Raw genomic sequence first — 14,866 nt, forward strand, 5'->3', positions numbered from 1 at the left:
TTTTTGTAGGAATGGTTTTGAAACAAAAATTAAGAAACTGAACATGTTTAAATCTTCTGATTAAGAAATTTATACGACAAAAATTATTCATAAATGGTGAAATATGACATGAACACAAGTATTATTCTAAAAGAAATTGCCAGTCTAAGGAAAAAGTTTATTTAAATATAAAATAGGGTGAACATGTGAAATTACTTTTTGCAAGTGTAGGAAAAATAAAGAATATTTTGAACGAAATTAGTGAAGAAGAGCCAGTCAACCCCTCCTCCACACTTACAGTTTCGCACTAGTTTTGCGATCTGAGAGAGTTCGCTCGCATTTCTTCTCCGCGGTCCCTCCCCTCCCCAAACCCAACCAACCATGTCGAAGCTCCTCGGCGTCCTTGCCTTCCTAACCCTAACCCTCCCATTTCTAGCCCACTCCTTCTCACCGGACCACCCCACCGACCGCCGCGTCCTCGTCCTACTCGACGACCTCGCCGTCAAATCCTCCCACTCCTTGTTCTTCAAATCCCTCCAGTCTCGAGGCTTCGAGCTCGATTTCAAGCTCGCCGACGATCCCAAGATCTCCTTGCAGCGATACGGCCTCTACAGCTACGACGCCTTGATCCTCTTTTCTCCTTCCGTCGATCGTAAGTCTCTCAGTTGAATTTTGTGATTGTTTCTGTCTTGTGATTTGGGAGAAAGTTGTGGAATTTAGGAGCTTTTGATCGGTTGAAATGGAGGATCAATTTATTCAGAAATTGTGTTTGTCGTGTATTATAGGTTTTGGAGGATCCATTGACCTGGCTGCTATACTGGATTTCGTGGATAGCGGTCATGATTTGATCATTGCAGCTGATACCAATGCATCTGATTTGATCCGGCAGATCGCGGTTGAGTGCGGAGTTGATTTCGATGAGGTTGGTTCAAGCATCGAAGCATTTTCACTGGTTGCTGCGTTGATTATATGTTTGCAAGCTTGTCAGAATTTCCTCTAAATTGAATTATGTCCAATATGCATGCATTGCTTCATGATATCCTCTACCACCCGAAGAAATTACTTTTCTCTGAAGAATTGATTGTCCAATTTGTTTGAGGATAACAGAAATAAGCATAATTGCTAAGGTGCAGGTCCTTATGAATGTAGCCAATTCGAATAAAATTTAAACCAAAAGGGTGTAGAAGAGAGTAAAATGCATTCTTAACAACGGCAGGGTCATCATATTGTGTTATGAACCATCAATACCCTTGAGCTCTTTATGAACTTTGTAGAGGTTAATTTGGGCATCTTCCCAGTTACTACCTTCTATGATTTAAGTACACATCAATAATAAAAAACCACTGTCATGTACTACACTGATGTGATTGCGAGGTTGGAAAAAATCATTCTTTTATCTGCTTATACAATGCAAAGAATATATTTTCCATTTTTACAGAGAAAATCTTAAAATCCTTGGGTTTGTATACCTTTCCTGGAATTATGAATTCATAGGAAGCATTTTGGCAGCCTCTGTTGGAATAGCTGTGTTCTGGATATATGTTCTTCTGCTCCCTTCATCTCATACAGTATTCTACAGGGCTTATTGATACCCAATATTCTTATCTTTACCTTGAATTCTTACAAGTTTATATAGGTCTTACTCCAGCGTTTGGAGCATGGTTATGGAATTGATGTGTTTGGGTAAATTATTTATTATGGATACAGGATCCTGGTGCTATGGTCATAGATCACACAAGCTATGCAGTTTCAGACACTGAAGGAGATCATACAGTGATTGCTAGTGATGATTTCATCAAGTCTGATGTAATCTTGGGTAGCGAGAAAATTGAGGCAAGTTCTATTCTGATAATATTTGTGGCCCAGTTTAGAAAATCGTACATTGTATCTTCAGTTAAGTAATATGGGTACTGGTCAGGCCACATATTGTCACATTTTTCCTCGAGCCATTCATTTTTTATGTCCTTGTATCCAGTAGTAGCTTAAGCAAAGTATTTTGAGAATATATAATCGTAGAAATATCAAGGGATGCACTTAGAGACTGTTCCATGCACACTACTACTAAATGGTGATGGTAATTGTTGTCTTTGTCTCTGATATTGTTTCCATCGGTGGTTCTGCCACAGGCTCCTGTACTTTTCCAAGGGATTGGCCATGCAGTAAACTCTGAAAATAGCCTGGTAAGAATTTCCAGTTATCCATATTCAATGCGCTGCAACAAACAAGAGAATCAGCCTTTGTGCCAATTAAAGTTATTCAACTTTGATTGTTCATTTGTTTTTCTTTAAAAATTGTTATAACCCTCTTTAATGTCAATTTATAAACATTTAGGTTTTGAAAGTTCTCTCAGCTTCACCTTCCGCATATTCTGCTAACCCCAAAAGCAAGCTGTCAAATCCTCCTTCGCTCACTGGATCTGCTATATCTTTAGTTTCAGTTGTGCAGGTATGTTAAATTTTCATGGCCTGTTGTCTGCTCTTCTTTTACTTCATTGCCGTGTCTATATTTTGAAATACATATACGGTTTCCTTTGTTTATGTGTTTGTTCATGCTTTAATTGGAAAAATCATGCCTATCTGGTCCATGATAACGAAATGATATTGTAGGTCGTATTAGTTTGCAGCTTTCTGTTGGCTTCATATTGGCTTCTTGTTAAGCATAGGAATACCTCTCTCTTTCTCAGTCTCTCTATTGTTTAATTTTTTTGGGAGGAAACATTGGACTAATTGCAATAACATATCTACTAACAGAGAACTGTTCTAGAGCATCCTACCTTTTTTACCATTACATTTCATATTATTTTTCACGTCCTCTTTTGCCTATGGGGGCGGTGACTTTTTTCTCAAAATCCTGCCACACCTTTGGAAACGGACCTTAATGTTTGATTCTTCAGTGTCACGATATAGCTCCCTATTGTCTGGTTCCAGATGTTTGCAGTCATAAATATTACTAAGTAGTGAGTTCTCCGGGTGGACTGGTCTGTAAATGAAATAAAGTTTCTTTGATGCTTTTTAGCGAATGAATGTGCATGCATCTATTTTACGCATTGTATTTTCTTTAAAGGTTTTCTTGTGTTTGTTGCACAGGCAAGAAACAATGCTCGGGTTTTGATCTCTGGTTCGTTGAGTTTGTTCAGCGACAGGTATGTGATAATTTCCGGCTAAATTACGTTCTCTTATTTTTTGAATGTTTCCATTGACAGGATTTGGTTTTGTTTATAGGTTTTTCAGATCCAAGGTGCAGAAGGCTGGGAGCTCAAAGAAGTGAGTGATGCTGTGACTTGTAATTTGATTTCCTTGCCATATGTGTTACATTGATATTTTAGGACATCTCCTTTTCTAACTGCCATATAAACTATGAACTTACATAATCGAAGAGGATAAATTATCTTATTAGTGGAGATACAGCTTGCCTGTTGGGAATTAACTTATAGCTATATGTCACTTATTGTGAAGTGGTCTGGTTGTAGCTTTGTGCCCACGTTAACTGATATATTGTATATGATGCAATTCAGTTGTTGATTGTTTAAAAACTAATAAAAAGTTGTAGGCTATGGCGCCTGTTTTGAGGCAGGGATGTGCTTTACGACTTAATGATGAGCTATGATTCATGCAGAGATTAGGCTAGACATGTAGACATAAATGGAAATATGCATCTTGGAGAAGTAAAGGGTTTACACTAGCAGTTTATAAGATATTATTTTCCTAATGTAGCTGTACAAAATGACTACTCACGAATAAAATATGCATTTTTGAATGAGTTTGTCGAAGATATCTCTTAATGATGCAGAATACTTTTGCAGTTTAAAAGAAGAAATTTATGAGAAACATTTTTTTTTTTTTATAACAGACATGAGAAATCGTCAAATGAGCAGTTTCTGACTGAACTTAGCAAATGGGTCTTCCATGAAAGAGGTCATCTCAAGGTGAGGCAAAAATTATTTTCTTCTTGTCAGAATATTGTTTGTTTAATTAGGCCTGAACAAAATAAAGAAAAGAAAATGAGAAAAGCAAAAGAGAAGTGACGGTGGCTGGTTTAAGTCATCTAATTGTTTCATTATAGCTATCTCTATAAGCAGTGTTTTTGGGTTTCTTAAATGCTCACCTTGTTAATCATGTTTTGGCCTGTAGGCTGTTAATGTAAAACACAACAGAGTTGGGGAAGCAGATGAACCTGCAATGTACAGGATCAACGATGACCTGGTAATTTTATTTGCTTACAGTGTTAGTAAAAATCCCAATGAAAAAGGGTTAAAAAAACCTAAAGATTTTGGCATCTGACATTGAAATTACAATTGAAGCAATATTCGGTCGAGATTTATGAATGGCATGGACAACGATGGGAACCATATGTTGCTGATGATGTCCAAGTGCAGTTTTACATGATGAGTCCCTATGTTCTGAAAACCTTGTCGACTGATCAGAAGGTAATGCACGTTATTCACTGCAGATTTTTCGTAAACATCCTTGCTTAATATTCTTCTGTATTGCAGGGTCGTTACTTTACAGATTTTAAGGTTCCAGATGTTTATGGGGTTTTCCAATTCAAGGTTGAGTACCAGAGGCTTGGCTACACAAGTTTGTCTCTCTCAAAGCAGGTAATAAATATTTCTATAAATGGTGTCGGTGCATCTCTAACTTGTTAAGAGAAGATCTTTCAATAAAACCAAGAAAGTTTTGTATGCATTTTATGCTTGTGCGAAATGGATGTCATCATGGACTTGATAAATTTGGACCTCCGTAATATAGTATTGAAGCTTTTTTATTGATTGAAAATCTGTGGTTACATTAATAAAATTCAATTCATTACAATTAATACCCAACTGCAGAATGCGTTAAATTTCAATTTGCCGCTATTTCTTATTGAATGTTGATAAAAAAAATAAAAGACTAATTCTTATATCTACCTTTGAACAACCATCCCACTTATGTTTTGCACCTGGAATGGCGCACACTTCAACTTCGAGTAATGAATATTCTCAAGTACCAAAACCTTGTACTGTGACTAAATGTGCTATTTTATTGATTTATATTAATTCTTGCTTTGTATGAGTGAGTCAGGTTCTCTTTTTTAATGTAATGTTCCTTTAACACTGCCTCAATGGAAATCATATTGAATTGCAGATCCCTGTTCGACCATTTAGACACAATGAATACGAAAGATTTATACCAGCAGCTTACCCCTATTATGGAGCAGCATTTTCAATGGTAACTCTCTTTTGTTCTCTTGAATTGGTCTCTGTTACATTATACACTCGTTCACACACACACACACACACACACAATGAATGCGAAAGATACCAGCAGCTACACAGAATGAGCGTTTAAGACAGGATACCTTGCCATCCAAACTGCCCTTCATTTTCTTATATTTACTTACAAAGATTTTCGATCTGTCATCTTGTCCAACGCTGGTTTAATGGCCTGAAGAGCATCTCATCTTTCATGGCCATGTCAGTGGTGTTAGCCGCCCTATTTCAAGTTACATTGAGCTAAAGCTTAACTCTATGAACTATGTATGTTTGAAGTTCCCCGGACATGGGAAATAAGCGCGAGATTCTCATATATTGGTGCCATAAGCTATTTTTACATTAGCTTGAAACTATTTTGATAACATTATCTTGGTATTGTGATGCAGATGACAGGTTTCTTCGTCTTCACAGTCGTCCACCTATACAACAAGTAGATGTAGAACAATTGTAGGGGAAGTTGTAATGCGGTGACTAAGAGCTGATTAGGAACGGAAATTTTGATTACGCAGACTATAAATGCATACTATATTGTTAAGTAGTTGAAGAAGAAGATGCCGTCCGGAGGTTGTGCATGTTAAACATCATCCGTACAATCAAATCCCCTTGGATTACACCTTGGTTTGAAAGAGCATCTTATATTTACCATTAGAAAAGGGCAGTTATTAATACATATACAAAGAATAGGAACTGAAATAATTTTGATTCTCTTAGACCTTCTACAAATCTGGGCTATTTGCTAAATTTCCCCTCAAACACCACTCAACCCAAGCTAAAACATTGGGCTAAAAGTCAAATGTAGACCATCTTTAACTGTTGGGCTAAAAGCCAAATTTTTTAGTTCGGAAAATTTGTCTTTTAACCCAGAAATAGCTTTTCTGCTCCAACTATTTTGGTTTAAAATTTTAGCCTGAGATTATTAAAGAATGAACTTAGGCTAATTTTTTTTAAAATCAATTTTTCTTTTAAAACAAATAAATATGTAGACTATTGTAAATTAATTTTATGAACATTTTGATCAAAAAAAATTTTAATTCAGATAAAAATTGAAAAATTACTAAATTTTTCACAAAGCAAGCCTTAGACTTTCACCAATCTTTCAATTTTCACCAATCGTTCAACACCCAACTTTCAACTTTTACCAACCGTTCAACACCAAACTTTAAACTTTCACTAACTCTTCATCAATCATCCTCTATATAAAAACAGGTCCAATATTGGTTGATCACACAATCTTTCAACCTTCAATCATCCTCTATATTCACCAATCCTTCAACTTTCAAAGAGTTTTTGTTTTCTAAAAATCCTCAATATATCATCAATGGGTGATAGAAGAAGGCGTAGCAGGGCAATGCAGATGACACAATACCAAGCAAGGCTTGACATTGAAGATGCATAATTGATCAACGCCGAAGCTGTACTTGTAAACTTGTTTATGCAATATGAGCACCATGACAAATTTAGCCATCGTGGTTCTGTCACGGGGTGTTCATTCGTGCAACGTGAAAGAGAAGAATGTCATGACCAAATGATGAAAGATTATTTCATCGAGCGCCCAAGATTTCCTGCTCATGATTTTTGGAGGCAGTTTCGGATGAGGAGAGAGCTTTTTGAAAGTATCTTGAACGCATTTGTCAATCATGACCACTACTTTGCAAAGAAGATAGATGTCGTAAGCTGACAAAGTCTATCACCTTATTAGAAGCTCACATCTGCATTTCGGATGCTAGCTAATGGGTGCTTTGCTGACTCAACTGACGAGTATTGTCGACTTGCGGATAGTACTGCTATTGAGAACCTGAAGCGCTTCTGTTAGGCAATTCAAGCCATATATGGAGCCACATACCTCCACAAAGCCAAATTGTGAAGACTTGAAAAGGCTTCTACGCAAGGCAGACAAAAGAGGCTTTCTTGGCATGATAGGAAGTCCTGATTGTATGCATTGGGAGTGGAAGAATTCTCCTACTGGTTGGGCTGGCTAATTCAAGGGCCGTCATAACAAGCCAACCATCGTGTTGGAAGTTGTGGCGTCTTACGACACATGGATTTGACATGCATTCTTCAGCGTTCCCGGATCAAACAACCATATCAATGTTCTTTGGTCTTCTCCTCTGTTCGATGATGTTGTGAATGGATGAGCACAAGAATTTCAGTATAAGGTAAATGGTAATAGGTATGAGCTAGGTTATTACATAACTGATGATATTTATCCTAGTTGGTCTATCTTTGTGAAAAGTTTTTCTTATCCCGATAGTGCAAAGACTTTTGACAGACTTTTCTCAAAAGTTCATCTTTGCACTATCGGGATGAGAAAAACTTTTGACAAAGGTAGATTAACTCGGATAAATACCATCAGTTAGGTAGTAACCTAGCTCATACCTATTACCATTTACCTTATACCGAAATTTTGGTGCCCATCTATTCACAACATCATCGAACATAGGAGAAGACCAAAGAACGTTGATATCGTTGTTTAATCCGGGAACGCCGAAGAATGCATGCCAAATCCATGTGTCATAAGACGCCATAACCTTCAGCACGATGGTTGGCTTGTTATGACGGCCCTTGAATTGGCCAGCCCAACCAGTATGACAATTCTTCCATTCCCAATGCATACAATCGAGACTTCCTATCATGCTAGGGAAGCCTCTTTTGTCTGCCTTGCGTAGAAGCCTTTTCAAGTCTTCACGATTTGGCTTGCAGAGGTATGTGGCTCTATATATGGCTTGAATTGCCTGACAGAAGCTCTTCAGGTTCTCAATAGTAGTACTCTCCGCAAGTCGGCAATACTCGTCAGTTGAGTCAGCAGAGCACCCATTAGCTAGCATCCGAAATGCAGATGTGAGCTTCTGATGAGGTGATAAACTTCGTCGGTCTATGATATTTATCTTCCTTACAAAGCAGTGGTCATGATTGACATCTGCATTTAAGATGCTTTCAAAAAGCTCTCTCCTCATCCGAAACCACCTCCGAAAATCATGAGTAGGAAATCTCGGGTGCTCGATGAAATAATCTTTCATCATTTGGTCATAACATTCTTCTCTATCAGGTTGCACAAATGAACGCCCCGTGACAGAATCACGATGGCTAGATTCGCCATGGTGCTCATATTGCATAAACAAGTTTACAAGTTTAGCTTGGCGTTGATAGGTTCTACATCCTCAATGTCAAGCTTTGCTTGTTATTGTGTCATCTGCATTGCCCTGCTACGCCTTCTTCTGGCACCCATTGATGAGATATTGAGGATTTTTAGGAAACAAAAACTCTTTGAAAGTTGAAAGATTGGTGAATATAGAGGATGATTGAAGGTTGAAAGATTGTGTGATCAACTAATATTGGACCTGTGTTTATATAAAGGATGATTGATGAACGGTTGGTGAAAGTTGAAAGTTTGGTGTTGAAAAGTTGGTGGAAGTGGTGAAAGTTGAAAGTTTGGTGTTGAACGGTTAGTGAAAGTTGAAAGGTTGGTGAAAGTTGAAAGCTTGCTTTGTGAAAAATTTAGTGATTTTTAAATTTTTATTGGAATTTAAATTTTTTTAGATTAAAATATTCATAAAATTAATTTACTACATATTTATTTATTTTTTTAAAAAAGTTTGATTTAAGAAAAAATATTAGCCTAAGTTTATTCTTTAATAATTCTGGACTAAAATTTTAGGCCAGAAGGGTTGGAGCAGAAAAACCATTTCTAGGCTAAAAGCCAAATTTTCCGGGCTAAAAAATTTGGCTTTTAGCCCAAGGGTTGGAGATGGTAGTGTCTAGGGTTGGACCAGGAGGGATCTTTTTAACGCCTTCATTTTTCTTTCTTATTGGAGTTATTTCACATAGACTTGCCATGGTAAGGAAGTAGGGAGGAATAAGCACACTTGGGGAGTGCAGTAAATCAGAGTTGTATGCTGGGTTTTGGAATGATGAATCGGTCCAATCGAGCACGTCTGGGATATTTTTCACAATAACGGAATCGTTATACTTGATTCCATTGTGTTCATCGTCATAGAACTTGATGGGGGTCTTGAAAAACAAGTAATTTACGTTGGGCCTTTATTTCTTTTGTTAGGTTCATTAGGGTTTTTATTGGTTGGAAGATTGGAATACCTACCTAGTTATTTTGGTTGGAATTTATATCTCTATTTCCTTCTCAGCAAATAATTTTATTTTTCACCAGGTTTCGTTGGAATTGATCAATATATCTTGAAACAAACAAAAAGGAAACAAAAGACAAAACATAAATGACCAACTAAGCCATGCCGCCCATAGTGTCTGTGTTTTACTAAAATTTGGGTAAGGGAATCATGTCATTCAACTATTTTTTTAGTCTACTTACACGCAAAGAATCTGAAAAGTGCAAGTTTTATCTTAAAATTCGTAATCAAATACCAAAAAAACAACAGATATTGAATCAACTAGGGGGAACTAGTTTTGAATTCATTTTCTTCTCCTTTTTTTAGGCTTTTTGATTCGTTCATTTTCTCATTTTGATTAAGTGAACATACCCCTCTCTTCTACTTGTAAGTGTTCGCTTATAAAACGTACCAGGACGTAAAAAGTAATGTTTGCCTACTTTTATTTTTTCAACAAGTAGCAATTTGCCGCATTCAAAAAGACTGCAGAGGAATGTATAATTAATTTTATGAATAACATAATGATTTTTGGAGTTTCAAACAAAATTATTGAAAACTTGGTCCTCATTGTTAATTGAAATAGAATTATCAGAAAACGAGTGCCGGAAATAAAACCTACTGTCCACCAGATGGAGCGGCATAAACAGAAACAAGATACTAAAAAAAAAAAAAAAAAAAAAAGGTTTGGATTGGATTGGATTGGATTGGATAGAAGAAAAAAATGTGTGGAAAGTTACTAGTAAACGCCGTGTGATGATTAAAAACAGGCATTTATCAGCGAAACCCTCCACAGACTTTGTTATTGGCCTCCTATGAATCAGATAAAGCACCTTTTCTCTGCTTTTCTGGGATTAATGAAGGCACCAACCACGACCACAACACAACACAATTTCTACCCTTTTCTGCGATTAATGAGGGCACCCCAAACCCACAAAATTATTTAACAAGAAACGAAAAACCTGAAGAAAAAACCGAGAGAGATAAGCAGGAGCTTTGAGGTTTGAAGTGACCAGGCGTCTTGTTTTTTGTTTACTTGGCTGCCTCCAAAGTGTGTTTTTATAGTCGAGGCTCGAGGGAGATGAAACCCTAAAAACGTTTGTTGAATTTTCTATTACGCTTTCGGCCCTTCAACTTTGTTGTTTTCCTTTATATGCGCCTCACTGTTATGGACAATTGCAATTGGGCTTACAATGGCAATCACCCTGCGTTTATCCAACTCTAGTAGGTATGGGTTGGCCCGCCAAATTAGAGTCCAATACAATTCCAGAATATTATTAGAACTGTAAAATTTTAAGAAAATTAATGACAAAGACCTCACAATAATAATAATTTTTTTTTTCTTTTTAACACATAACGTTAGATTTTGTTAGATTAGAAGTTAGATTAACCACTAACAGGGTTTGAACCCATGCTGTCATGCAAAGGCTCACACATTTCCACCACTATGGTAAATGGCCACTTGCAAAGATTTCACAAACTTTAATTTTACAAAAAATGCTTTTCTTACTATATATTTATACCTCATTTATATCATCTCTCTAATAGAGATGAGATCCATATGCGGTGGCAAACCTACCTCTATTAGAGATGGTACAATTACAAATAGGTGGTAAGTGTAGCATTATTCTTAGTTTTAACCAAAAGCCAACTAAATGAGAAGCAATTTTAACCAAAAGCCAACTAATTTAGAGCTTCTCATTGGATATGCTTTTTTTTTTTTTTTTTTTTTTTGGGAAAAAGGCTTCTTCACATATAATACAACTAAAAGATACACAAAAGGAAACCCAAGGCCCAAACATCACACATAAACAAGCAAAACACGGGCCAAAAAAGACAAACTACAAAGGGCCAACTAGTAGTTAAAGCCCAAAACACACAAAAGAGGTTACAGACACCAGACAAATCTACTACTTTCGCCGCTGTTCTTGATCCGACCAAGTCTTTGTCCACAGCCAAGCATTGCTAGATCAATTGCAACAACGCACATTGATTAACATCTCGAGCACAGCCACAAATAAAGGATAGCCAGCAAGTGATCGGAAGAAGCCAACTATCAGCATGAAGTTCATGGCAACCCACGAACAACATTGCCGGAAAAGGCAGAGACAGTGAGAAGGTGGTGGTGTTGAACACCTGAGCCGGTGGGAACACCGGAACTCTACACACCATCTCAAAGTCCCACAACAAGTTGCGGTTTGGAAGCGGTTGCAAATGGAACAAAGAGGAGTAGGAAGGAACGCCGCTAGGGGTAGGAAGCAATGGCCAAATCGGAAAGGAGAGCAGGGGAAAAAAAAAGGAAGAAGCATCGAGATAAGCAAAAAGAAAAGAAGAAGAAGAACATAAGAAAGAGGACAAGGCATAGAAGGGGAGAAGAAGAGAAAATAGGAGGAGGAAGAGAAGAGTGGCAATCGACTCCAGCCAAAGCCCGAGTCGGCGCCTAAGAAGGTGGGCAAGATGAAGACCCTCACCAAAAGGAAGGGAGGAAACTCTCACAGAAGGAGAGAAGGGCTCTCACAGAAGGAGATAATTGATTGACCTTTTTTCCTCATCAGATATGCTTATTTGACACTTTACCTTCAACTTTTATCTTGTTCAAAATTTTATCCCTCAAAAACCATGAAGCACGCAAATAGTTAAAACGTATATTAATAAGAATTAGGCGTAAGTGGTGGATTATCCTGATGGTTAGAGTTTTCCTCTTTAATCTACTGTGTCACAAGTTCAAAATTTCCCCATTTTCTTAGCATAATAAATTAGTGTAAAGGATCCCTTATAAATTTATAAAAATAAAAAATTAGGTAGGTCACATTGCACAACATTGCCAATTCAAATTGCATTGTAACCTCATCCATTAAGATTTAAAAGTGGTGTTGTCATTGATGTCAAGGCAAAGTAAGTTTGCCTTACTTGTCTCCTTCGCACGAGATGCTCTTAAATGATAACTAGTTTCGGCTGAACTCTATATCCCCCTTTTGACATCTCAATGCCAATGGCAATGCAGATTACTCTTGTAATGTAGAATATCCCTTGTGGTACAAACTAGGCCTCTCAATTTTCTAAAATTGTTAGAATATACTAATGTATAACATACATTGTTGAATTTAATAATTGAATGTCGGCTAAAGAGTTCAAAAATATTTTAACAGGTGAGTCTAAGATTCTTAAAAGCAATGTGGGCCATAATAGAAGGACTCATTTTGTATTGTCGCTTTCATTCTTTTTTACTTCTGGTACAACTGATGCTTAGGTGGAGTCATTAAAGGAAGAGATTTTTCAGTGTGATGTGTGTGTTAAAAAGTTAATAACTTTAAAAATAAAATTTCTAACTATTTATGTAAAAACACGTGATGTACCACTCGTGTTCCGGCCATAATGAAAAATTTCTTCACTAAAGGAGAAATAACTTCGTGTGCCATAGGTACACCACTATTGTGTGTCCTGTGCCAATCACACATGATGCTATATAATTGGCGTGGAACGCCCTGATGACGGCTTACCCGTGTCATAAAAACCTTTTTTTTTTTTTTTTCTTTGGCATGTTAGGGTAGTTTGACTTTGACATGAATGCAATAGCGGATCAAGGCCATAGCTTAAAGGGTGTCAAGGCCAGAATTTATTTTTCTTTCACTAGATTTCAGTTGTTTTGTCCCTTTGATTCTTGATAATGTCTAAAAGAAGCAACTTAGTTAAGTGAACGATTTTAGTTTGGTAAGTTTATTTATGAGGTTTTTGATGCTTATATGATGAATTTGTTGCGATTTGAGAAGTAAGAGAAGAGTTACTTGTTGTGTAACTTCGAAGTATGATCTTTCAACTAAAAAGTAAACGAAAAACACATGCGGGGTCGGTATCCAACTGATAAAGATAATGTGACAATGACATGAATTAAACTTGCTTAAAAAACAAGTTTATGGATTAAACAAGAAAGATAGTGTGGCAATGATATGAAAGAGAGCAAAAAGTCAGAAGATAAGGACACTCAACTCACAATATAAAAGAAACTTAAAGTTCTGCATCCTATCTTTTCTAACTTCTTTTTGTAATTCATCACGTTTGCAATTTTATTTATGTTATAAGCTCTAATACATTACATGTAGTATTGATTTCCTGTAAGAAAACTTCATTTGAAGGCACTTCAACTGCTAGCAAGAACTTGCCCAAATAGGTCCTGATCTTTTGTATTTTGCCTTTCTTTTTGAGTTATTAGTTTATTGTTGGATATTTAATAAGTACTTAACGTCATTTCTTTTCTGTCTTTCATTTTCATATAGTTTGTCCTACATTTCGTGAGTATATTTATGTGAGGATTGTAAATCTGAGTTGAACCAAGATCCAACCAATTTGTGATTATCATTTGGCATACACAAAGAAAATATTTAAAGTCCTTTACAGACAAGGCATAGAAAAGAACTTAACATAGATTTTAACCTCATCTATAGCACAATTTTTTGATTAGAAGTTCAGTTTACTTGTGGTGCAAGTTTACAATCTAACAATAACTTCATTAGATTTTTTTGTTGGTATTAACTACAATGGCACGCCTGACATAAACCAACAACTCATTTTAAAAAACTTAGATGTCTTCTTAAGGCGTTGAAAGGCATTTTAAACTGATAAGAGTTACCAAGGAGAATTGTATCGTAAACACAAATATAACTTTAGAACACATAATCCAAAAAAAAAAAGAAAAGATAAGATAAAGCTTGATAAAACAAAACACAACGACAGAAATTAACTGAACAGAAGCGTACAAGCTAGCCACAACCAACAAAAACAAATTAAGGAGAAACTAAAACAGATGGACATATCATTCCATGCAACACATGCATGCACTTTTAGCAACGGATAGGCTGGCGAAGGTTGCATCTGGCAGGAAGCTGCATGGCAAGGTTTGGGTCGATTCCGTAGGCACTGAGAAAGTTTGAGTACTTCTTGAAAAGACAAAGGCATCCGAAGTCCGCGTACGAAAGAGCCGAGCAACACAGAGCTGAGGGAGGCGGAGGGTTCGCCCCGCTCACTGAAGGGGCGCATGCATTCAGACCTTCTTTTGTCATGCGGCAAAAACTCTCGTCGCTGTTGGCCATCAAGGCGTCGGAGCCAATGGCTACTGCCAAAAGCAATGCCACAAGAACAATAAGCTTTCTGTATGCTTCCATGTCTCTCTCTATTTCTCTCACTCACTAATACTATCTTGGATTTCTAGGTGTAGCGATGAACTATGTGAAAGATGGTTTGTGGGATTGGTTATTATATAGCTAGAAGGCAAAGGTATATGGGAAATTGGGAATGGTGGGTTGTCTTACTCTTGCCCACTTGTAAATATAAATGGGTATAGATTTGTCACAAACCTCCATACCCTCTTTTGTGTCTCTTCCCATTATCGCTTGTAAATATAAAAAGAAAATTATCATGCCATAATCAGATATATATTATGTTAATATTGAGATTTGTAGAATGTTTATTTGCCATACTATCCCCACATTGAGAATTTGAACGATTGATCAAGTTGGTTCTTGCT

At 36.8% G+C, this 14,866-nt stretch overlaps 3 protein-coding genes and 1 non-coding gene across 4 annotated transcripts; 1 reads left to right on the forward strand and 3 right to left on the reverse strand.

The window, feature by feature from the left end:
* Positions 1–239: 239 nt before the first annotated feature.
* Positions 240–5,858, forward strand: LOC137729155 (dolichyl-diphosphooligosaccharide--protein glycosyltransferase 48 kDa subunit-like). Its single transcript, XM_068468000.1, has 13 exons — positions 240–631; positions 765–901; positions 1,687–1,812; positions 2,106–2,159; positions 2,311–2,424; positions 3,066–3,121; positions 3,201–3,242; positions 3,829–3,904; positions 4,110–4,181; positions 4,280–4,405; positions 4,472–4,576; positions 5,103–5,186; positions 5,617–5,858. The coding sequence occupies exons 1-13, from the start codon at positions 361–363 to the stop codon at positions 5,662–5,664; spliced, it is 1,311 nt and encodes a 436-aa protein (XP_068324101.1). The 5' UTR covers positions 240–360; the 3' UTR covers positions 5,665–5,858.
* Positions 5,859–7,560: 1,702 nt separating this feature from the next.
* Positions 7,561–8,343, reverse strand: LOC137728135 (uncharacterized). Its single transcript, XM_068467012.1, has one exon. It carries the CDS (start codon positions 8,341–8,343, stop codon positions 7,561–7,563), a length of 783 nt encoding a protein of 260 aa, XP_068323113.1.
* A 1,724-nt stretch (positions 8,344–10,067) lies between these two features.
* On the reverse strand, positions 10,068–10,200 carry LOC137730395 (small nucleolar RNA snoR83). Its single transcript, XR_011068154.1, has one exon. It is a non-coding gene; the product is annotated as a small nucleolar RNA snoR83 (small nucleolar RNA).
* A 3,983-nt stretch (positions 10,201–14,183) lies between these two features.
* LOC137728136 (putative lipid-transfer protein DIR1) lies at positions 14,184–14,504 on the reverse strand. Its single transcript, XM_068467013.1, has one exon. The coding sequence runs from the start codon at positions 14,502–14,504 to the stop codon at positions 14,184–14,186; it is 321 nt and encodes a 106-aa protein (XP_068323114.1).
* Positions 14,505–14,866: the final 362 nt, after the last annotated feature.

This window comes from Pyrus communis, chromosome 3 (genome assembly GCF_963583255.1).
Source record: "Pyrus communis chromosome 3, drPyrComm1.1, whole genome shotgun sequence".
NCBI lineage: Eukaryota > Viridiplantae > Streptophyta > Magnoliopsida > Rosales > Rosaceae > Pyrus > Pyrus communis.

Coding starts and splice junctions, on each gene's coding strand:
- LOC137729155 (XM_068468000.1), top strand. CDS start 361: ATGTCGAAGCTCCTCGGCGTCCTTGCCTTCCTAACCCTAACCCTCCCA. Junction 1,813..2,105: donor TGGGTAGCGAGAAAATTGAG/GCAAGTTCTATT, acceptor GTTCTGCCACAG/GCTCCTGTACTTTTCCAAGG. Junction 2,160..2,310: donor TAAACTCTGAAAATAGCCTG/GTAAGAATTTCC, acceptor ATAAACATTTAG/GTTTTGAAAGTTCTCTCAGC.
- LOC137728135 (XM_068467012.1), bottom strand. CDS start 8,343: ATGCAATATGAGCACCATGGCGAATCTAGCCATCGTGATTCTGTCACG.
- LOC137728136 (XM_068467013.1), bottom strand. CDS start 14,504: ATGGAAGCATACAGAAAGCTTATTGTTCTTGTGGCATTGCTTTTGGCA.